The sequence below is a fragment of the Aulonocara sp. 'chitande type north' Nkhata Bay genome, linkage group LG20, assembly GCF_057382095.1.
Source record: "Aulonocara sp. 'chitande type north' Nkhata Bay isolate Kocher_YH1m ecotype deep benthic linkage group LG20, A_spYH_male_GT1.1, whole genome shotgun sequence".
Taxonomy (NCBI): domain Eukaryota; kingdom Metazoa; phylum Chordata; class Actinopteri; order Cichliformes; family Cichlidae; genus Aulonocara; species Aulonocara sp. 'chitande type north' Nkhata Bay.
Genome location: NC_141363.1, coordinates 17,960,916 through 17,985,557, shown reverse-complemented (window position 1 = coordinate 17,985,557; position 24,642 = coordinate 17,960,916). Strand labels below are relative to the sequence as shown.

Here is a 24,642-nt window from a genome sequence, read left to right as displayed (position 1 = left end):
CTTATTCTTCCCAGTTAAATTTACCCTTCATTCTAATTTGTGTTGTACAGTTATTTCATTTTTAACCTTAATTTATATTTTATTCCTTCCTAGTTAAATTTACCCTTTTTAATTTTTCATATTTATTTCCTTTCTTATTCATAGCCTTTTCCTTTTTTGTTTTCTTTAGGTCACGAGCAGTTGTCCAAGCATTTCACTACATATCGTACTGTGTATGACTGTGTACGTGACAAATAAAAAATTTGAATTTGAATTCATGGTTCCATCAATTACAGTTGAGTTGATGATGGCTGGGATGACGTTCTTCTTATGAAATGATGTAATATTTTTATGTCAAAGTGGTTTTTACTACATTCATATACAATTTTTTTGTTAAGTTTATATGAATGTGTGTGTGATTGGGTGAATGACCTGCTGTAGCAAAAACCACTTTGAATGCCCCCCCCCCCAAAAAAAACAAACAAACCAGGAAGACAGCAAATACTTTTTCACATCACTATATGTGCTTGTATAATTTTTCCTCACATAGATTTCATCATAAATGTGAAGCACGTTGGAATTGTGTGCTTTAAATGGTGCTATAAAATAATATATCAACCCAATCCATGTACACACATGTTGTTTGTTTAATATCATCAGAAAAGGTGAATATACAGCTGAGACTGTAATAATTTAACAAGTCTTCATTTAAGGCTGAAGCCAGCATTGACTAGTGAAGCACTCTGTAAAACAGGCTGTACTTGTACTGTTCCAATAAAGATTGGATTTGTTGTTGTAGCTGCATGGAAAAAAATTTTTTTGTTAGTCTTTAGTTATTAACATCACATTTTTTTAACAGAATGACCTTTAAATTAAAACAAACAAACAAACAAACAAACACAAAACCCAGAATGGAGTCACAGTAATGACAATCATGCGGCTCACCTGAATGAATGAAAGTGACTTTAAGGCTACACGCATACTGTAAAACTCCAAAAAACATTCAAGGTGGTAGATGAAGATTGATTATGGAAATCTGATGACTGATAAATAGTGGACAAGACTGGTGTTCCTTCATAAATAAAGGAGAATCTATTTCACCATCATGTCTTCAGTAGCACTTCACTGAATAAAATGCCATTAAGTAGCTCAGAACTCCAGTTATAGTCGAAATGGATTAAGACTCGTGAACAATGTTGCTCCATTCAGTCTGCTGTGATCTATGGTGATGACGGTGGCATCCATCTGCTGGGCGTCACAACTTTCCAACAGAGACTTTGGTCCAGAATGAATCAGGTTAAAGAGTGAAGCAGATGACCCAACTTAGATTGATTTTCTTTCTATTAGATGCACAAAGTATAAGAGTGTTGTCATACCTTTCAAACATATGTTGCACTATTATTATCACTGGCAATGAAGGTAGATGAGTTGTAACGCACACAATCATATTAAAAAAAAAAAAAGAAAGAAGAAAAAAGAAAGAAGAAAAACACTGTTGCACAAATAAAGTTTCATGGAGCATGTCAGGAAAGCGTTACACTGTATGTGTACCTTACCAATGCTCTATAGGGTATTGTCAGGGATGTGGAGCTGCATTCAGATAGCATAATGACTTTCAATACCAACACAGGCATTTCCTCCAATTAAAACATACTGATTGTAAATATTCTGTATAACTGATGTTAATGAATGTTTTTCATCACTTGTAATTATGCACAGATTTTACACTGACAGGTATCTCTTGAAACACTTCGGGTAAAACCTCCACCCTCAGGCCAAAACTGACAAGCTGGCTGACTTTTGAGTGTTGATGCAGTGTGTCAATCTGCAATCTTCATCAAAAACTGGATCACAATTGTATAAACTTTACTACAATTTTAAGCAGCTACTGAATTAATTTAGCACAGTTCAGGTTCAGGAAAGATCTGAACAGTGCTAAGTTTAGATTTTTAAATAAAACTCTAACTTTACAGTTGTTGTTATTTCCAAACTATACCTCCGTTCTTCACAGTGATTTAGAAATTAAAAGTGATATTGATACCAAATCAGTCTTTTTGCTTTACACCCCAAACACAACCTAAAAAATGAAATACAATACCTTCTATTTGCTACTCATAGGTAATACTTACTAATTACAACCCAGATTATCAGTCGCGGCTTTAAAGATGCTGATCGTACAGAGCGATTTTGGTTAAACCAAAAAGCATCTATTTAACAAAGAAAGGGGACTGACAGCCAGACAATGTAAAACTAAGCTTTGTATTCCAGTTGCCTGCTTTATACCCAATATTGTCCCTTGTAAAACAAAAAATGCAAAAAATATAATCTTTAGATACCATTTCTCACTAAAAGGATGATCTCACAAACATTCATCATCCCACTATATTACAGTGTCTTCTTTCACGCTTACAGTGAACATAAGAGATGACCAAAAACAGTATAAGTAAACCAGAGTGGCATAGTCGAGTTGTTTTTTATACTGTCACAGTCCACCGTTGCAGTGCAACACTGCCTGCAAAATAGTCCCATATTCACTGAGCTGTGTGCAATGTAAGCCCCAAATCCACTTAATATTCACTGGACTTCATTTTCACAGGATAAAGTTGATATCACTGACATAACATCCCGTCAGTCTCTTTTACGTTACCTCAGAGACAGCACCTGATGTGCATCACAGACACCGAAGTTGCCCACTCAAGGTTTAAATTGATTTTTAAAAGTCAAAATGCAGCATTTTCCCTGGTGCGGAAGCATTGGGCTTATCTCTTGTAGTGGCTGGGAGCATCTGCAAACATGTATTTGAGCCTGTAAGCTTCAGCCAGGAGGAGACCGACTTCTTCATTCCCCCAGTGGATTGTAGGAAGGTTCTGCAGTAGCATGAGGAGACCCTAAAGAGCAAGAGAGAGTCCTTAAGACACTCAGTGTTTTGAAAGTTGGAGATACAAAGCCTTTTATTGTCAAACATAACATATGGGTTAGCATATAAAACTTAGCAGATGTACATGCATACTTGGTTGGTAAACCTACTACAAAACTACAAGCAACACTTTTATTTTCTGGTGATCAAATAAATACGGAGCCCCGCAGGGGACATGGGAGAAAAAAAAATTAAGACGGACTTTTGCGAAACAAACAACAAACAAACAAACAAACTCGGGATCTCACAAAACTTTTGCGAGATCTCGCAAAACAAACTTGGGATCTCACAAAACTTTTGCGAGATCTCGCAAAACAAACTTGGGATCTCGGAAAACTTTTGCAAGATCTTGCAAAACAAACTCGGGATCTCGCAAAAGTTGAATTCCAACAATGGCGGCAGCTACTTAGTTGTAATATTACTCTTTCTGGGTCACAAAATACACTATTAAGATATTTTGAGGCGTGAATGTAGTTGTGTAAACGTCAGATACCTGCTCGGTTTACAAGACATCACATATTTGCAAAAGTGCTCCAACGTTTTCGGAGATCTGACACCCACTATCTCGAAGCTAACGGGAGGTCGAGACCTACTATAGCCAGGAGGAACACCGTTTTCCCAGCACATTGTGCCTCGACCTCCCGGTCGGCTTCGAGCTGACGGCCTCCGAAGAATGCGGCTAAAACCTTTGCGAGATCTCGCAAAATAAACTCGCAAAACAAACTTAATTTTTTTTTCTCCCATGTCCCCTGCGGGGCTCCGTAAATAAATGATTACACTGACATGTTGATGTTTAGAAGGATGAAAGAAAAGGAAATCAAATTACAGTATTTAAACCTACTGCCCCCTTGCTCTAGTTCAGGGGTGTCGAAATCCAGGCCTCGAGGGCCGGTGTCCTGCAGGTTTTAGATATCACCGTGGGTCAACATACCTGAATGAAATGATTAGTTCATTACCAGGCTTCTGGAGAACTTCAAGACATGTTGAGGAGGTCATTTAGCCATTTAAATCAGCTGTGTTGGATCAAGGACACATCTAAAACCTGCAGGATACCAGCCCTCGAGGCCTGGAGTTCGACACCTGTGCTCTAGTTCATCATCTTAGTCACTAGTTTCAAGTCTTACCAATTGCAGCAGATTTATTTGGTAATAAATTATGCTACCATTAAGAGTAAAATACACATAAAAGCAGGATATGATGCAGGAAGTGGCTATCTTATGATTGATCGAAAACAAGTTAGACCAGCATCAAAATTGAAGAAGAACTACAAATGATGTGATTTAAACTTTTACAAAGTAAAGTTGATTAATTTTAACTCAGAAGACTCCGCCCTTGTCCGCCAGTCTGCCTTAAATGGGTCATATTAGTTTCTCTGCCGTGACTGGATGACATAGACAAATGTACCTGAAAGTCAACCATGGACAGGATTTCTTTGCGCCACTTAATGAGGAAAGCAGCACAGACGTACAAGTGGAAGCGGGAAAAACCCTCTGCTTCAGCCTGTGGAAAACAGAATAATGGTAGCCAATTATACAAATCAGCTTCAATCAAGAAAAGATTTGTCTAATGACTTACAAATATTGTGTAACAGGCCAATAATTGCAACCACTGACATACACAAAGGTTAAATTATTGTGAGTGATTGAAAACGGCATTCTTTCTAATGTTCAGAAAGAGGCAACTCCTTTGACTGCCAAAAGAAGAGTCCTTGTACAGAATTCTGTGAGGGAAAAATGTTACTTTTCACTTTATCTTCGACCTCAATGAACACATTTCTGAGGGGTTTATTCAATTCAGTTTTATATGTATAGCCTCAAATCACCAAAACAGTCACACTCAATTCACTTAATATTGTAAGGTAAAGACCCTACAATAATACAGGGAAACCCCCAACAATCAGACAACCTCCTGTGTGAAGGAAAAACTCCCTGCTAACAGGAAGAACCAGTCTCATGGAGGGCCATCCATCTGCTGTGACCGGTTGGGGATGAGGAGGAGGAAGGAGACTTACAAGTTCTATCGCTAGTTTCAAGTCTTGTTTAAGATGTCACGGGGTTAATTTATTAAATCATCATTTGGTGTAAAATATAAGAATGCTTTGATGTATGACTACTTTGGTGATTCATTTTGAGTGTGCAGTGTCTCTTGGATTCTTAGTCACATCCACCCCTTGGCTATCATGTCCAGTTTTCTAACATGATTTCCAAAAGAGAGTATGCTGTCTTTATTTGAACTATTCTCCACCAGTCATAAGTGCATTAACTACTTTGTAGGATAACAGATTTCCATTGTTGTCATCAGTGTACTGTTTATCACCAATGGAACAATAAAGGTGCCTGGAACCACACAAGTCCTTGTAACTCTCTGCATCCTCAATTAATGTTCATGTGATTCATGCTGACTTGCTGCTCACTTCTGGAGGGGAGTGCAGTGTGCAAAATTAACCTCACCATCAAAACTTTTGATTAAAAGCCAAAACTGGTACATTAATAAAACTGGTAGTGGCTATAACAATTTAGTATGTGGCATCTAATCTGGTAAAAAATGTGAATGTGTAAAATCACCTTTCAGGTATTTTCTTTTGTAACAGTCCTATACCCATTTTGTAATTATAAGATGTATAATGCCACACATGTTGGACTAATGAGCTTGAATAGTTTTACAGTCTATCAGGGCCCCATTATACCCACTGTCTCATGCCAGGCAAATTGGAATCTGTCATTTCTGTTGGTGATGCACTCAAGATTTTTGTAACCTGGCGTGCTAAATGAAGACAGGAGGATTGTGTTGATTGTTACTGTGATTATAATGACACAGATGCTCAGAGATTTATAGATTATACAGAGGAGATGATGCAACAGTTTGAAAATATGACTTTAAAAAAAAAAAAAAACTTTTCAAAGCAATTTATTTGCGTCCCGTTTTGACAACTTCTCCTACACCAGCACTGATGTGCAGGATTTGTTTGAGTTGTGACACTTATCATTCAGGAGAATACTGCAGCGAGTACCTGTGCTGTAACGGTCAGCATAAAGGGATACAGCCATGTGATGATGTCACCAGTGACACGCAAAGTGACCAGTGTGGTAAGTATAATGGGGCCATCAGAGATCTCAGATGCACATCACAAGATTTCATGAAATTTCTTCATCTTGACCCACAGAGCATAAAATAAGCTGCACTACAGATGCAGACACACTGACTGAAACAGCAGCAAATTGTCTGAGACAGCTGTGACTCGTGTTCATTGCTCATAAAAGCTCAGATAATGGTGGACACCCTGCCTTACCTGGTAAGTGTCCCAGAGACGGATAGTGCAGCGGAGTGGTAACTCCCTCATCAGAAGATTGTTCATCCACCGGAAAGCAAACTGCAGGTACTCCACTTCATACCTCTTGAAATGATTGTGAATGTCCTCTGGCAACAGACACAGATACACACACCTGTTAAAACTGGGTCTCCTGCTGTTAGCTTGTGGAAACAGGTTTCCCTAAGCATAAGCTTGTCCACGTACCATCTATCCTGCTGACTAGCTCCTCTAAAGCTTTCACTTTGTTCTGAATTCCAGGCTGAGCAAAGGTGTAGTTGTCCTGAAAAGAAATACATTTCAATAAAGTTGCTTACTAGTTTTAAATTAGCACTGATTGAGATTGTGTCCTGACCTGTATTCCATCCAGCAGCTTGCTCATGCACCAGAAACTGTCAGCTTCAATATTTCTCTGAGTTTCCAGAGGTAGTGCTGCTACGTCAAAGTTCTCCATATCCTCCGCTGGAAAAACAAATAACACTGACTGAGACTGATGACTCATATCAAGTCTTCTCTGATGTGAGCTGAGCTTTGATGAAGAAATTTAAAATTGTTGTCATTCAATATATAACCTAACTAGAAAAAGAACAAACCAAATGTTTTTTTCCCCCCGATTCAACGTGTAACTTACTGACAAACTCTGACAGGAAGACAACAAAAAAAGGTGTGACCAGATCGTTGATTCCTTGAACGTAACCGCTGGCTGGGTGACGGATGGCCCAGATAAAGAGAATTCGCTCAAAAATCTGAGGAAACAAGGAGAATTACTGCTAATGTTCAGCTCCAGCGTGGAAGTCTTTTTTTCTTTTGATTCCTGTCCACATTTTCAGTCTTATGTCTGTAGACACATATAAGCGTCTGTAAAAAATAGCATGAATGCTTTGAAGTGTGTTTTACAGACTGTTGAAACTGTTGTGTACATTAACTGAGGTGCCACAACATGACTGGTATGTCTAATCCTTATACCTGGGTAGTGTGGGCAATATTCTTGAAACTAACTGTGTTAATAAGACTATCCTACAGCACATTAACTACTGATAAAGTACATGTACACTGGTGGTCAAAAGTACCCCAAGAAAGACTTTTATTTTCTAACCCTAATTTCACAATATTATGTGACAGCATTTCAATGTACAATATGAACAGTATCACAAACATAAAGAAAAGCAAAATATTTTTATTTGACAGGTGTTGTCATGAGATTTGAGCAGCTGTAAGGACAAAAAACTGAAGAGCTCAGGGAGTTTACAGAGGAGGTTGTCAACTGGTCTCAAAGAGTTCAGGTTCTGGCAAACCAAGTAAGGAAAAGGAAGGACAGGAAGGCTTCCCTCGGGATGTGTTCTGCTATCTTGGACTTGAGACCTAACCAACACATCCTTGGTGGAGGATTATGAAGACCTTGGGGAAAGTCTCAGCCATTACTCTGGCAAGGCTTACCAAAGGAGCTTCTTTGTGGCGTGGCATTTAGTGTAGATGAAGGCTCTGGATATCAGTAGGCTGTAACATTATGTTGAGATCGGGATCAGTAACGGTTGAGTGCTGGGCGAGACTTAGATTCTTTCTCGGATGTCAAGTTTGGAGGTATTTAAAAGGAACACGAACATATGTAAATCCTTAAGAGTTGACAGAGGCTGTACATTTTACCATTAATGCAAATACATGTTTGTCCTGAATATTCAGAAATAATTATTGTCATGTGTAATATCTTGGTTGTTTTGCAAAGCCACTAAAAATCACTTCCTTTGAGGAACAGGCTGGGCTCAGTGCATTTCCTTTTTAACAACTAACTTCCTCTGGAGTGTACTAATCTGATGAAGCTTCTTCCTCAATGACAGGCAAATACACCACACTATACAACCCTGTATCACTTACAGTGTTGTCAATGCTTTTCACAATGAGTCCAGCCACAGAACAAAGCTGGAATGTTAACTTTTTGAGCAAATTAAGATGATATGCTGTATATCAGCACACACAAATAAAGACAATGAAAAACTTCATTATCCCAAATTAGTTTTTCAGTAAAGTAAAATATGACTTCTCAAAAGGTGAGTTCCCTTCATGGATTTATCTTCCTCCAGAAAACATTTTTCTCCATGCAGAATCTGACTTTGTAAAAAAGATTGACCAGTTGCTATGTTCCCTGCTGATCTGCACTAATAGAATAAAAAAAATAAAATAAAATCTTGTATAGTATACATAGTCCCTGTGCAGCCAGCCAGGAGACCCTGCCTGTTTCTCCATAAGAGCAAGACTTTAAACATTTTTAATAACATATTCATAAGGAATTCAAAGTGGAATGTGCAACATATTGTTATTGTGACCAGAGACCATAATGCCAATAAAATTCAATATCTGCCATGACAATGAAAGGCGAGTTAACCACTGGCGAGAGTAGGTGGGTTTCTGACAAACTAATGTCAACTTTGAGAGGACACAAATGAAATCAGTGGGAGGATAAAATTGAAAGAAAACAAAAAATCCAGAACTTCCAATGATGCCAGCAACAAAGCAAAGCCTCACATTACATGTCTTATAAAAGCAGTAACTCATACTAGGGGCTTAGCTATTAATATAATCTCAACATAGGACAATCTGTTGTGATGTACCACTTAAACATTTTGTAATAGTGGAAACGCTGAACTGAACCAAGAATTAGCTAGAGCCACTATCTCCAAAACAAAAACAAGTCCCTGGTTCACTCTAAACTGGAGAAACGAACCAACCAAACATTAAAATAATGTCGGTATTCCGATGCTCATCATGAACATAGAAAACGAGACACGTGTACTTTGGAGAAACAACTGAGATATTGGAGCTGCTTTTCAGTAATCTTACCTCTTGTACTGCAGGCTGCTGAAACAAGGGAATCAGAGGATTTGTTCTTGGAATGTCAATGTGGATCTGACAGGAACAAATGTTGACATGTTAGGTCATGGATCTTTTACATACATAAACTACATCTCTTTTTTTGTATTTCAGCTGCAGCATCACCTGTCTGTATGTGTCTTTATAGTGCTCGTCTGTTCTGGAGTGGTAATACTGCTCTATGAACCTGAAATATTCCTCTCGCTTCCTTTTCAACACCAGTTCTCTGCGTTCCTTGTTGGCTGGCAGGTAGCCCTGAACGAGCCATTAGAAAGGTTAAGATACAGAAAAAAACAACCCTTTTTTGATTAGCCGAACAATTTCAGAGGAACAGAACAGGCTGACCATTAGATAAGACGAGAGAACACTTGAGATATGTGCCGCTGTAAAGATAAAGCTTTTAGCATTATCTGAAAATTTTTACGAATCAAACAAAAAGAATAAAAAAAAATTGAGCTATTGAGACAGAATGCTTTGGATTATTAAATGCTGAGAAAAATGTGCTTTTGCAAAACTGAAGGTCACAGCCTTACAGAAAGAAGTCTCCATGTGATTGGCCGGACTTCTCTTGGTATGCCTGACCAGCTGTGCTTGCGGAGTTCTTCTGTAACAGCACAGAGCAAGATAGAAACAAGCACTGTCAATGCTACATAGAAACCAGAGCAGAGATCAGCACAACCTACACAACTAGTGACGAGTCACCCATGCAATAGAAAAATAAAGCTGTAAAATCAGTTTAATAGAAAAAATGTGATGTTCAGCTTTACAAAAGAGAGTTCTTTTGGTGAAAAAATCTCATCCAAGTCCTTCATTACTTGTGTTAACATGTTTATTAAACTGAAGGCTGTGTGGGTTCTTTCAGACAAACCCGTACCACATATTCTGGATCCATTTCTTTCTGGTGACAAGCTCATAAAGTTTTGCAGTCTATTCTTTAGCTTGACATTCCAGTACGATAAGTGAAATCATTATCATGTTGAGCACTGATGACAGAAAAGACATTAAAAGAAAATGGCTACAACCTGAAAAATACACATCTACAGAAAAATCTAACTTCTAAAGCACAAACACAACCAAAGTCTTTTAGAAGAAAGTCTCAGCACACGAGAGGCATTGTGAAGTGCAGTTCTTTCAAAGTGCGATCTAACTCACAGATATTTCATTTCAGAAATCTTTGAGGACCAGTCTTACAATGTTCCTAGCTACAGCCTAAAGATTTTTAGCAGTGCAACAGTTACAGCACGCCAGCAGTTCCTCTTAAAAGCTGGTGAGATACTGTGCCAATTTTATTAAATATGTATGACATGTTAACTCACACTACACATTTGAGTTAAAATCAGGCTTACTGTGCAGCCAGAGTTTCCATTTTATTTGAACACGGGTGAATCAACTGGAGCTCACACTGTGTGTAAATACCCAGATCCTGGTTGTTTTCATCTAGTGATAGTTAACAAAATTACAAGCTGAACAATGTCCTCTCTATGTCCTCAGTGTTTACAAAATCAACATCCAGCAATTACTTTTTAAAAGCTGAATTTGAATTGCTTATCATTTAAGTTGTTACATAGATGTCGTCATGGGCAATGTTTATTTGAATTACATTTAAGAGATCACTGACCTTTCCTTTGAGCTGCATTGAGGATTATAGTTAATTTGTAAATTTTGGATCTTGTATGGGTAATGAAAGAAATTTCTCTGCTCTACCAAAAACATATAGAAATATATAAAGGCTTACATAGACTCTTGTAAGTAGAGTCTACGGAGCTTGGAAAGAAAAGCGTCTGGACTTCTTTAAGTAGCTTGAAGACATTTCACCTCTCATTTGAGAAGCTTCTTCAGTTCTAAGGTCAAACGGTGGACAGTCCCAGATTTTAAGCCCTATGGGAGTGTCCCCGAGAGGGTCATGGACCCCCTATCATAATCACATGAGCTAAGGTGTGAAAACGGGTGTAAAATCCGGAACTCTCCACCAATTGCGCTGAAGAACTGAAGAACTGAAGAAGCTTCTCAGATGAGAAGGAACCTTAAAGAAGTCCAGACACCCTTCTTTCCAAGGTACTTAGACTCCGATGACCTGGATGACTGAGAACCTTCACAGACCTCTCAATTAGACCACAAAAATGTCAAATTAATCAAATCAAATGATCCTAATTTATTGATTTTCAGCAAGTGTGAGCACCTCTATAAAAGCAGAAGTTTTGACAGTTTGCTTGTTCCAATCACACAGAAAAGACATCGGCACTGATCTTAGAGGTGCAATTGCTGCTGCTTATCAGTCTGGGAAGGGTTATAAGGCCATTTCCAAACTATCGAAGTCCATCATTCTACAGCAAGAATGATCACTCGCAAGTGGAAAACATTCAAGACAACTTCCAATCTCAGCAAATTAACCCCAAGGTTGAAACTGAAACTTCCCTGACCAGTTAATTTACAACATAATGGATAAATGGGCCATTGCAACACGCTGATCATTTCCTTTTTCAAAGTCCAGACCTCAACCTTGTTGTAAAGAAGAGTGGGCCAAAGTTGCTCAGTCAGCAATATGAGAAGTGTCAGATATAGCTGATTGATTACTGATTGATTGCTGCTAAAAGTACTTCTACAAGCTACTAAATCATGGGCTGTACTTCGTTTTTCCACACACTGCGTCTACTTTTTGGCTCAGTTTTTGTAAAAAAAAAAATGACACAGTGTAATACATCACATTTTTTGTTCATATTGTTGTATTGAAATAATCTTAGAATCTGTTTTATACATAAAAAAACAGAATTTCTATTCAGGATGCCTGCATATTATACTTGCATGTCAATAATCTGTTTCCTTACTGGTGTATGGTACTGTAAATTATTAGGTAGCTATCTTCTGATTCAACAAAAGGCACGGCCTTCCTGCAACGATCAGTCCTTTAGCACATCCCAATATAAGGGAAAAGCTGCTTCTGTTGCTGTACCTAGGTCAGTGTTGGGACTAGCCAGTAGCTGCCTGAATTTGTCAAGCCGGCTTTTCTCCCGCACTGTCATCGGTGGTGCCCCTGATGCATTCTGGTCCGAGATGCGAGCCACCAGTGGGATGATGGGACGAACTGGGAGAGACTGCTGCTTCTGCAGTGTGGAGCGAACTGCATAAGGAGCACACGGATTAAAAACAAGAGGCAACTTTACAATGGAGAATGAAAACAAGCAAGAGCCACGATATTAAAGGAACAATAAAAAGGTTCAAATATTTTTCAAATGCAATTAATCTTAAATTAAACAAGTAAAGCTAAAGAGATGCATATTACTTTACAACAATCTCCTTAAGCTATGCAATTATTTTCTTACTTTGTTGCCATATTTATTTCTGTGGTCAGGTATTTATTCCTTGGTGGGAGTTGTTGACCTACTATTGATCCTGTGCCTCACCAAAAAAGGCACAGGTCATTACCAGCAGAGGTTTCGGGTGAAACCATTGGGAGACCTTGCCTCACCCTATCATGTGACCTCACCTGATGTGAGTGGGGGCTAAGGTGCCTGGGAAGGGATCTCAAAACTGGATTGTAGGTGGAAGACAGTCAGTGTTGTGACTTTGTAAACACATAAAGGCAGTTTAATAGGATTAAATTAGCTGAAGTGTTGACTACTGGCTACAAACGATTATTTTGATAGTCGACTAGTCACCGATTATTTTTGCGATTAGTCGACTAATCAGATCATGCATTCATTGGACATAAAACATACAGCTTATTGCACCAGCATGCATCTGCTCTTAATATAACTATCATTAGCTTAAGTGTTTAAGGTATGTGCTAGCTAAAAATAAAGGCAAGATTAAAATTCATTAAATTTTAATGAAATTTGCAGATTGTTTCAGTGAAGTTTAATAAACTCAGCCGTCTGCTCCTTGCTATCTAAAATATAACAGGACACCAGAGTATATTCTTGAGCATCTCACACTTCTGATAATCAGCTGTCTGCTTGAGGTTTATTCAGCTGTGTAAAAACTGTAACTTTAATCTCAGCCAAACCGATTCATTCAGGAACAAATAAAATACTAAAAAAAAAGCCAAACAATAACATTTTTAAGTTATCTAAGTGACTCATATATCATGTTTAACCTGAGTAGCGAAAGACGGCGGTGGGTTTGAAAACGATTTGCCGGGAGTCCGGTGTTCTCACGGGCTCTAGTGAGCCTTGAACCCGTTAGCTATTGAGCTGGTGGGTAACAGACGTCTCCGAAAACGTCAGAGCGCTTTTGAAAATATGTCTTGATAAACTGAGCAGATATTTGAGGTTTACACAGCTACATTCTCGCCTGAGAATATCTTAAACGTTTATTTTGTGACCCAGAAAGAATAATAAGAGTAATACTAAAACTAACTAGCTGCCGCCATTGTTGAAAACTGAGCAGGGCCACGCTATGAACTCTGGGACGCAGCTTCTTCTTCTTCAGGGTTTAACAGCAGCTGGCATCCTTGTACATGCAGTGCCGCCATCTTCTGTTTCAGTCCGTTATTACACTCTTAAATCCTACTACTTATTCCTGCGTCTTTTGGGATCTTACAAAGCTTCAAACGACGCGTCGACTATTAAATCAGTCGTCGACGATTTTGATAGTCGACATAATCGTGACTAGTCGACTAATTGTGGCAGCCCTACTACTGGCTAAGGCTACATCCACACTAATGGGTTTTCGTTTGAAAACACATCGTTTTCTCTCCGGTTTGTCCTCCCGTCCACACTGAGACAGCGCTTTCACCAAGGAAAAACGCAGCGTTTTGAAAACGCCCTTGAAAACGCATACATTTCAAAATGGAGCTGCCCCGTCGCAGTGTGGACTCTCGAAAACGCAGACTTTCTAAAACGATGACGCATTTTAGTCATGTGATGCAGTCATGTGACCAATTTAACAAGGATTGGGGAGTGCATTATACAGCAGTTGTTTTGATTGCTCTAAATTTTGACAGCCCTAAAAAAGATTAATATCAGTTTGTACATGCTCCAGATAGCTTTTCTTCAAATTCCTTAATTCTCACTCACTTTTGCACATGTGCAGGACTGGAATGTACGCGTTCTTGGCCTTTCAATGTGGACGCACAACTCTGTGAAAACGACTGAAAACGCTAGTGTGGACGCAGAGCGTTTTCAGACCAAAACGCCGTTTTCAAATCTATCCGGGCTAGTGTGGACGTAGTCTAAGAAAGGCTAGTGGGAGACCAGTCAACAATGTGAATATTCAGAAACTAGATGACTTATGAATAAAGATTCAGCTGACTATTCATCATATGAAAAGCCACTAGATTTGAAACAGTGATCCTGCTCATAAAGCTGAGGGTAAAGCTAATTGAGGATTAATGAAACCTGTTTACCATGTATAATTTTTCATTATTCACACAGTCCTACAATTACATCTGGCTTTGATCTTTCATCCTGTCACATATAAGACATTTGCAGATGGGAGTTCTTTTCATTCATGTGCAGAACTTCAAAAAGAAAAAGAAACTTTTCTTATTAATTTCTAGTGTCGAACTTGATGACAGTTATTTCATAACTTAAGCTATGAAAGGGGATTTCTTATGCTTATTTTCCAATCCATATTTTTAGTCTTTATTCTATTAGTTCAGACTCACAGTTCAAAATAATCCTTGTTTATCAAAAACGGGTCCTTGGTGCAGCCCATCAGTTCTTTCAGCTATTTCAGTTCTCTTCCCCCTACCCTTTGAGACAACAGTCTTCTGACTGAGTGCCAATCCAAACTTGTTTGAAAAGCGGTAGGGTGGGACTTCTGTGCTGACAATCAGATCTGTTTGTCCAAGGTGAACATGTAAGATAATCTCAGTGATATTAAACAGAGACAATAGCAGAAAAAATAGTCTGAAACTGAGTGTTTGGAGCAGTCTACAGCCTGAGTGACTCACAGGGATTCCTGCTGTACGCTGTTTGGTGAAACTGACAAATCTACTGAATTAAAGGCCTCCATTAAACTTTGGTTTTCTTAAAGGTGGATAATGAAAGGATATTCTTTTGGCAGACTGACTCCCAAAATATTTTGGACTCTGTCTGAAGAAGTCTGAAGAAGAGGGACTGACATTTTATGCTGCATAGGTCCATCTTATCTCAGTATTGTAAGAATAAAATGTTCCCCCAAGCATTTTTGATAAATAAGGTACTTAGGTTGGGTACATATACAGTAACCTGGCGTTCTGTAAAAAGTGTTGTGAAGTTTTGCATAAATTTTCCCTGTACTCGATCTTGTTAATTATTGAATTCACACATGACAAACTGTTTAAAATCAACCCTAATATCGAGGGGTTGCAAGAGATTTTACAACTTAAATCCAGGCACACTAACGGTAATTAAACACTGTACTTCCCTCATAGGCTCTTAAAAGAAAGCACTTAGAGATATTAATGGTAAAGACGCTGAACAGGAATTTGCAACTGTTAATTAATGCTTATTATAAATTATATAATTTCATCACAACAACATAACTGGATTGAAATCTGGGGGGCTGGTACATCACAAGAAGAGCTAGTCACAGAAAGAAACACTGGTTAGGATAAGATTATCAATGAAGTAGAAACTGATTTCACTTATTCTGTGTGAATGTGCCTTATGAGACACAGAGTTGATCAGATAATTATTAAATAACATGTGCTCTCTCTGTAATACTAATCCTGTATACATCTTTATTTTAGTATTTCTAGTTCTATTTTTTGAACATAAAGAAAACCTAAAGACATTAATTGTACAGCAGTAAGATAAATAAGTGGTATACAGTCCTCTGTCGTCTGCATTACTCAATTGTGATGATATCATGGAACATCAGACACATCCTAAAGGCCTTGCTATAATCCCACCAGCCCTAACTGCAGTCTTAAATCCCACCTGTGAAAATCTGTAATTAGCTTCACTATGAATCACCTGATAATCTGCTCTGTAGATCTTAAAGCTGCAGCATATTAACCACATACCTGAAGATGTGTTAAGGTGTGCATCGCTGCTAGACTTGACAACCTTGCCATTGGCTTGCTCGTACTCCGTGTCCTCCTCCTGCACATCCTGAAGGTTTGGACCTTCTGTCGTGGGTGGTGCCAATCTGTGTGAAACTGCACTTTCTGTGTCACCTGCTTGATGCTGCTGAGATGAAAATAATATCAAATCAAAAGACACACTAGAATGTCTCTTTTCTTTTCACACTAGTTCATTTTCTTTACTGCTGACTGACAAAAAATCAAATCTTGTAGCTACTTGGTTCTGTACGGATGACGTAGTGTGCAGGCCTGGTGGTATAGATACAGCTGGGTTGAAGGTGCCAAGGAATTCTTCATCCTCCTCATCATCAATATCCCAAGCATCGTTGGTGCTGCGGGCAAACTCATGAAAGCTGGAGGCTTTTTTGGTCTTGATATTGTTGAACTTGGGCTTTGTGTCTTTGGGATACCTGCAGGGAGACAGATTGAAATATCAAACAAGCAGAAAAGAGAAAGAAACCAACCAAAAAACAACTTTAGGAGATGATGTCTTGATGCATGTTCAATCATTAAGGAGATCCCTTAAAAGTCAATTCTGTTCATCTAGACGTAGAGTTTTCAGTGGGAGAAATGTTTTGTCACTCATCCAAGTGACTTCTTCAGTCTGAGACTGAAAACATTTGGGGGGTTTAGGAGATGATGAAAAAAATCCAGTGCAAACATTTGGCCACACTTGCACAGGACTGGTGCATGCAGTCCACACATACAGTGCTGTGGAAAAGGTATCCGGCCCCTCTCAGATTTCTTAGTTTGGTTCATTTCTCATACTTACGTCTTGTGTTCTGATCACTCCCAATGAAAAGTTTCACTATCTCCAAACTGTAGACCATCATAGGAGGTCTCACTAACATCTTGTAAATCTTCCCATTTGCTCTAACTTGCAACCTTCTGGCACAAATCACCCGACACTCTCTTCTTGACCGCTTTTGTGCCCCATCCCAAGATATTTAAATTACACTACCTTCACAACCTACTCTTTGCAACAATTCTGTTTCTCATTCACTTGCTGCTACTAACTTTCATTGTTTTACCTTTCTAGTGCATACCTCCATCTCTCCAGCCTTTCTTCCATCGGATCCCTACTCTCACTACAGATCAGCGTCATCTCCAAACATCACAGTCCATGGAAACTCTTTCCTGACTTCATCTGTCAGTCTGTCCATCACTATTGCAAACAAAAAGTGTCTCAAAGCTGATTCCTGCTGTATTCGCAACCCCACCTTGAACCCATCTATCACTCCTACCACACACCTCCCCACTGTCTTGCTATACTTACACATGTCCCCCACCACCTTCACTTACTTCTCTGCCACCCCTGACTTCCTCATGTAGTTCTATAGTTCCTCTCGTTCCACAAAGACACTAGTGAAACTAGTGAATCAGTCACTAGCTGTCCTCAATCTGTCTTCCTCTTTTGCACTGTCCTCATTCTTCAGCTCTTCAAAGAACTCCTTCCTTCTTCTCAAGACATTCTCTTCATTTGTAAGTACATTTCCATTCTATCCTTAATAAACCCAACCTGCTGCACATCCTTTCCAGCTCAATCTCTCTGCCCAGCCAATAAACACAAGTCGACTTTTCTGGCCTTAGTGTCCAACCTCACACAGAAATCAGTATTTCTTTGCTACCTGTCACTTCACTGTATGCCTAGCCTACCAGCATACTTGTCCATTTTCTTCATCTCCTTCACTATTCCACCTTTTCTTTGCCAACATTTGAATACTTTTCCGTACTTCCTCATTGCACCACCAAGTCTCCTTGTCCACTTTTCTCTGTCCAGTGAACAGAGAAAAGCCCTAAACAGCCGTTTAGTACACTAAGCAGCTTCTCTCGGTATTACAATAGTACTTTCTCAGTCATCAGGTAACTTTTATTTAAGTCTGGTATTTACTCTTTCACAAAGGACCAGGTAGGTTTAGAAAAAATTTCCCCTTTAATAAATGAAATAAATAAAAACACAAACTGTCTTTTGTATTTATTTATTTGACATTATCTTTGTCTAATATTAAAAATCTGAGGAGCTGAAACATGTGTGACAAATATGCAAAACTATAAGAAATTAGGAAGGGGGCAAATATTTTTTCATAGCACTGTATTCAAGCACTTGCGGCAAGAAACAGCTACGAAATACATGTTACACTGAGATTAAAAGTTAAAATGGATTAACTGGGATGACGCGGCACCATGCAGCCTACTGCACTTACGTGCGTCGCAATCGGGGATCAAGAGGTGGATGCTGAGCTCCATAAACCGGTTGCACACTGTGGAAGATAACATGTAAAATGCCGTCATCTCTTCACCAAAAAACACACGCAGCTCTCGAGTGTCTGACTGAGCGAACAATCAAAGATGAACTTAGAAGATGTTAATTAATAACTGTTCACAGGAATGTTGGCAGACATATGTCCTGGCCTCTGATGTGTTGCTCTTCTGAACTCACCTTTCTTAGTTTGAGTAAGTTGCTCAGTTTCTTTAAAATTAGTTAATTAATTACACAGCAAAGAGGGAGAAGTCACAGAGGAGAAGCAACATCTGGAAACAGATTGTATGACTATCAAAAATGTGTATATGGGAAAGGATATGCTTTATATGCTTTATAAGTGTTTAAAGAAAAAGGTGGGCCAACATAAAGCCTATGAACTGAACCCTGCACTGGAGAATTGTTACACCCCAAACATATAGGCAGGCTGTAGCCCGGCTAGAAGATCTGTACTGGCAGCAAACACAGTTGTAATTTCCTGTTGAGTGCATAATGACATCCATTTGATGTTTGGGACATCCCTAAAAATGAATTTCAAATCTGGGAACTATCTGAGCATTTCTTTAATGATCCTGCAATGCTAAAATCCCAGTTGGTAAATCACAGACCCAACAAATACTGTTCTACATGCTGCCTTCCCTTCCACATGACTTAGTCAATGCCTTATATGAAATATCCCTATTTCACAAAATGATCTTGTTTTAAGCATGCACTGAACAGAAGAAGTGGACAGCTTGCAGAGCGCCTGTGTTCTTTACCACCCTGTGGTGTGCAGTATGTTCAGCGGATTTGAGAATCTTAATACTCAGCTTCTTTCCAAATCTCTGGTGAACTAAAGCAAAGATAGTCTGGAGTGGTAGGATAGGATCTACAATTGCCAAAAATGCCTATTACCAAAATTTTATTTGCATTCTATTAAAGTCTTTACTCAGCGGAAAAACACTGATAGCTGCCCATTTTGCGTTTCCTTTTTTTTGGCCCCTTCAACTTCATTAGTTACATGTTGCTAGTACCAGGCTGAACCTACTCAACCTGTCCTTAAAGGTGCTCTGTTGCATGTGTAGGCGACATGGATATAGCAAAATTGTTGTGGTCAAAAAGTCTGAGAATATTTGAGTTTGGTGACACTGTGAATTATCCTGCTGGAATCAGCCATCAGAAGATGTGCACACAGTGGCCATAAATGTATGAACTTGGTCAGCAAGAATGGTTGAGTAGTATGTGGTGTTCAAATAATGCTCAGTCAGTATGAAGGACCCAAAGTTCGCGCAGAAAATTTCCTCCACACTGTTATACCACCACCACCAACAGTCTGAACTGTTGATACAAGGCAGAAGGTTTGATATTATCAAATTCTGACCCTACCATCCAAATGCTGCAGAAAAAAATGGACACTCATCAGACAAGACAACAGTTTTCAATTCTTCTATTGTCCAATTTTGGTGAGCCCATGCAAATTGTAACCTCAGTTTCCCGTTCTTATCTGGCAGTATTGGCACTGCATGAAGTCATGTGGTGCATTAGCTCATCAACTTCGAGATGTCAGCTTTTGGTCAAAGTCACAGTGACAAAGACTAAGGTCTCTGTTAAAGAGGGCTCTCTATGATATGGGCCATTTAGAGATTCAGACATGAAAATATTATGATAATACTTAAAAAAAATCTATTTTCTGTAGTTTTTCATAATATTATTCATTTGTCATGATAACCCAATTATTCTAAGTAACGGAGTGGGTTTTGTGAGAATATCACAGGGCTGCAAATAATATGAAGTTTATCAAACTGCAGCTTTTCAAGCCTAAGGCTGAGAACTGAGCCTGCTGATTATCTGGCAGTGCCAGAGTGTCTTGTTTACCAGCCTCACACTTGTTTTATCAGGAGCAGCTCAAGGACAGGCAGCAAGACTAGCTGTTAGCCTTCCTGTTCAAACATATGTTTGTGTTTCTAACGATCCACCCACCCCAGATCACTGTGTGTGACAAAGACAGCACCGCCCTCTCCTTGGAGATCCCGTCTTCTCAGATTTCTAAAACAGGCTGACCGCCCACCTCCACCCACTTCTTTTCTCTGCTCCACTCTCTTGCAGTTAGATGGTACCAGGAAAGGACATTTAATCAGATTATCAGTCTTGATAGTCATAAAAAAACACAGAGGTCAATAAAGATACAAACGCATAAACATGAAGAAGTGTCTTGTCTTATCAGTGAGGCGTGAGGGATTTTTAGCTTCCACCTGCGCACAGGAAAAAGTAAAATAAAACAAAACAAAGCAGGGAGCATACCCTTTATTAGCCATGCCCATGATGTCTATTGCGTAAGCTCTGCATGCTGGGACTAGCCTAGCTCAAGTATGTGTCTCCCATTATACTCAGCTTAGAGACTAATAAACAAACTCCAAATGAAGTTTGCAGCAGAGCAAAAAAAAAAAGTTCTGTTATTTTTCTGTTGTCTTGCAGTACTTTATAGACAAAATAATGCACACATGGGTAACAAATTAAAGATAAAAAAGTGCCTCAATAAAGAGTTCGGTCCCGACCTGCCATCAGAACAGTTTCAATGTGTCTTGGCATAGGCTGCATCCAAAAAAACAAACACTAGTGTTTGTTAAGTATGCCAAAATATGGTATTTTCAATGATTCCAGAATTATCAAAATGTACCCAATATTACAGCAGATGCATTCTATATTCAGGTGAATATTTAAGTATGCACACTCAGAACATTATACCGGCATAAATATCTCACAATGAAATACAAATACAGACACAGTATAATGTCAATAACTCTCCAGTTTAGGTGCTTAAATAGTAAAGTTTTCACCCTGACAGGCATTATATATAATTTCATCAGATATTCACTCTTATCAAATGAAGTTAGACTTGTGTGATTGGGCCTTACCTACATATCAGCGGGTGACTGCCTGGCAACCACCAGTTACTAGGGAAAAATTACTATTCTCCAGTTGCTAGCCAAAACTGCTCCCAAAAGGTATACATCACTGCATCAAATACCTCCTTGTGATCACTAGCAGACTGCTCCATGGATGACACCAACTGGTCTGCAAACACTTGGTAACTATTCACTACACAGTTATAAAATTGTTAAGAATGAACAGCTTACAAACCCATTCGCTCCCCCCCCCCCCCCCCCCCCCCCTCTATTAGCATGTTATTAACATGTTTTCACTACAGGATGAAATCAGCATTCCCAAAGTGCAATGTTTCCCTCCTATAGTTTCTGTTTGCAATGACCATCACCAAAATGCCCCCAACAAGTGGATAGAAGGGCTCTGCATTTTTTCTTGTGTGCTTAGTCAGTGTCTGAAAGATGTACTTTTTTTTATTTATTCTTTTTTGGGGGGCAGTGCAGTTTATAGAAACTTTTTAAATATCTTTTTACAAGACACTTTGAACACAAAGGCTTTCTACTGTGCACTTTATTAAAATTATGCTTCTCCCCACTCTTGTGACATAATATTTACTATATACACATTTCATTTGTAAACAGTAATGTCTTTACTGTGTCCTCCCCAAGTAATGCTGCCATAAAACGAGGATGCGTTTCATTTAACTCCTCCAAGAAAACCCACTGAGATGACAAAATAAGATATTAGTGCTGTGTTAGTGGTTCAGACAGTGCATTCTTCCTCCCTGATGTTTTTGATCGTTTTACTGTACTATCACCGGCACCTCTCAGCATAGACTGAGAAAGCATATGGCGGTTGACAGACAGCTGCCACCTCCAGTGTGATCGTTAGAAACCGCAGAGAAGAAAGAGATGGGGGTCTGCCTCTGAGCTGGGAGCTGTTATAACAACACACACTCGAATAAGACACTGGAAGCGGCTCATGCGTGAAATCCAGCGAACGAGTCGATTTGTGCGCTTGTGTTTCCACACAGATCTGTTAGTTACGAGTATTATCAATAGAAAAGAGTATTATTAATGTGTGTCTTTGTTAAGGACAATATTTCAACAGTGCCTGTTTGAAACTCACTAAGAAATGTAGTGCTACTCTATGAAGAAAAGAGGACCTACCTTCCAGGAACCTTTGCGTTTCTCCTCCAAAAATTGATCCTGTTGTCGGTGGCCATACTCAGATAACCCCCGTCAGACCGACACCGAAACCGGCTGCTCTCGTGAAGAAACCATGCGGCAACCGCTTCCGCGTTTCACTGGCGACAGCTCGGCCCCGCTCGGCTCTCTCTGCTCGGCCTCCTCATGAGTTTAAACGGTCGAGTGATAGTAATATTCGCTTTCCAGTGTGATGATGTACACTACAGCACACTGTAAGCCGCCATCTTGGGGCGCACCGACAGAAGCGCGTGATTGGTGCCAGACTCTAACAGGTGCAGCAAAAACAGCCAATCGGACGAGCTCGCGGTAGAGCGACGGTCAGTGATACTCGTGGATAAACAGGCACAAAGAGGTGATTCGTTGACACTGAATGCTGGCAGGGGAAGGTTTGGTGTAGACCTCAAACACCATTCTAATGCAAAGTCTTTCTTAGGACTCCAGCCTCTGTTGACGGCTGCATTGTGATGTGTTTGGTTTGACCACTCAAGTCAGCAGATGGGTATACACACTGTGGCAGAGAGCCAGAGATGAATAGTAAAATAATGATTAAATGCAGTGTGGTTGTATAAACACATAGTAAGTGATAAAAGGTGGGTGAAGAAGAAACACCCAGTGTATCATGTGAAGCCCCCAAGGGCTAAAGTAACCTGAGCCAATACTAAGTATATGCTTTATCAATAAAGAATGTTTTAAGCCTAATCTTGAAGGCAGAGAGAGTGTCTGTATCCCAAATCCAAACTAGAAGCTGGTTCCTGAAGGCTCTGTCTCTCGGTCTACTTTTAAATATCCTTGGAAGTAAGCCTGCAGTCTGAAAGTCAAGCGCTGTATTGGAGTGATACCGTGCTATGAAGTCTTTAAGATAAGATGGGGCCTGATTATTCAAGGCCGTGAATGTGAGGAGCAGAATTTTAAATGCGATTCTGGACTCTTTCTAGTCCCAGTCAATACTCTTTGCTGTAGCATGTTGGACCAACTCAAGGCTTTTCAGGGAGTTTTTAGGCCAAGTATAACTGTCACAACCTAAAACCAAAATCTTGTTGTTGTTTAGAATCATTTTTTCTATAGCCAGAGATTTCACACAAGTTTATCACACAAGTCTAACAGAAACAAGCACTGGTGCCTTTGATATTTTATCTGCTTTTGATCATTCAGTGGAGGAAGGTTCATAAAGCGTGTTTTGGGTAAACCTACCATCCATCCATCCATCCATCCATCCATCCATCCATCCATCCATCCATCCATCCATCCATCCATCCATCCATCCATCCATCCATCTTCTTCCGCTTATCTGGGGCTTGGTCGTGGGCACAGCAGCCTAAGCAGAGAAGCAGAGAAGACCTCCCTCTCCCCAGCCACCTCATCCAGCTTGTCCAGGGGAACAGCAAGGCGTTCCCAGGCCAGCCAAGAGATATAATCTCTCCGACGTCTCCTGGGTCGGCCCTGGGGCCTCCCTCTGGTGGCCACCCAGGAGGTGCCCAGAAGGTATCCTTGTGAGATGCCCGAACCACCTCAACTGCTCCTTTCATTCTACTCTGAGCCCCTCCCGGATGGCTTACAAGGCTCATGTGCCCATGTGGAATAGGTGGCTGACCAAAACAAGCCATAACATATGAAAGATCTATCCTTACTATCCATCGGAGCGTGAGTGCGTCTGTTATAAAGCACTTGGGCATAGAAGTCTTGTATGAATGTGCGTGAACAAATCCCTCATTTGAGCACTCAAAGGAAGTTCTTTGAGTGACCAAAAGAATAACCAAGGTTCTTCAAGGTTCTTCAAGGTTCTTTATTATTTGTCACATGTATAGTTATACAAGTATAACACACAGTGAAATGTAGCCTGACACGCTCCTCGACATGTGCAAAAATTGGGGGGGGGGGGAAGGAAGAACATTATATATATATATATATATATATATATATATATATATATATATATATATATATATATAGTATATGCACTGGGTGAATGTGCAGTAGTAGCAGCAAGCAGGTGATTTCTGTACATTAATATGAATAGATATCTGACTATTTTACAGGATAGACAATATAAACATATTTAAAATTAAAGGAATTGAAATGTACATTGTGCCTTGGTTTAGTGTCTGGAAGAGTCCTGTCTCAGTCAATTATAGATGATGTGAGAGGGCGGGTGTGTGTGTTTAGGGCACGGATGGGGGGATAGAAGCTCCTCTTGAGTCTCTCTGTCCTTGCCCGGAAGATGCGGAACCTTCTACC

General features: G+C 39.6%; 1 protein-coding gene across 3 annotated transcripts; it reads right to left on the bottom strand.

Annotated features, from left to right (window-relative positions):
* Positions 1 to 464: 464 nt before the first annotated feature.
* On the bottom strand, positions 465 to 22,682 carry tbc1d22b (TBC1 domain family, member 22B). Of its 3 annotated transcripts, none has more exons than XM_086276607.1 (14): positions 22,369 to 22,682; positions 18,282 to 18,338; positions 16,295 to 16,487; positions 16,018 to 16,183; positions 12,019 to 12,186; positions 9,602 to 9,669; positions 9,195 to 9,323; positions 9,039 to 9,104; positions 6,835 to 6,949; positions 6,559 to 6,665; positions 6,411 to 6,486; positions 6,186 to 6,313; positions 4,301 to 4,396; positions 465 to 2,867 (listed from the first exon to the last, which is right to left on the bottom strand). In XM_086276607.1, the coding sequence occupies exons 1-14, from the start codon at positions 22,422 to 22,424 to the stop codon at positions 2,739 to 2,741; spliced, it is 1,554 nt and encodes a 517-aa protein (XP_086132733.1). In that variant the 5' UTR covers positions 22,425 to 22,682; the 3' UTR covers positions 465 to 2,738. The 3 variants fall into 3 exon arrangements, with proteins under 3 accessions (XP_086132733.1, XP_086132732.1, XP_086132731.1); XM_086276606.1 differs by having other exon boundaries at positions 9,602 to 9,672; positions 16,018 to 16,180; XM_086276605.1 differs by having other exon boundaries at positions 466 to 2,867; positions 9,602 to 9,672; positions 22,369 to 22,678.
* Positions 22,683 to 24,642: the final 1,960 nt, after the last annotated feature.

Bases quoted from the DNA above. Each gene is read 5' to 3' on its own strand.
- tbc1d22b (XM_086276605.1), bottom strand. From the start codon at position 22,424: ATGGCCACCGACAACAGGATCAATTTTTGGAGGAGAAACGCAAAGGTT. The intron at 9,324-9,601 runs GTAAGGCTGTGA...TGGCTCGTTCAG, and splicing joins TCACATGGAGACTTCTTTCT to GGCTACCTGCCAGCCAACAA. The intron at 6,314-6,410 runs GTACGTGGACAA...GTCTGTTGCCAG, and splicing joins GCTAGTCAGCAGGATAGATG to AGGACATTCACAATCATTTC.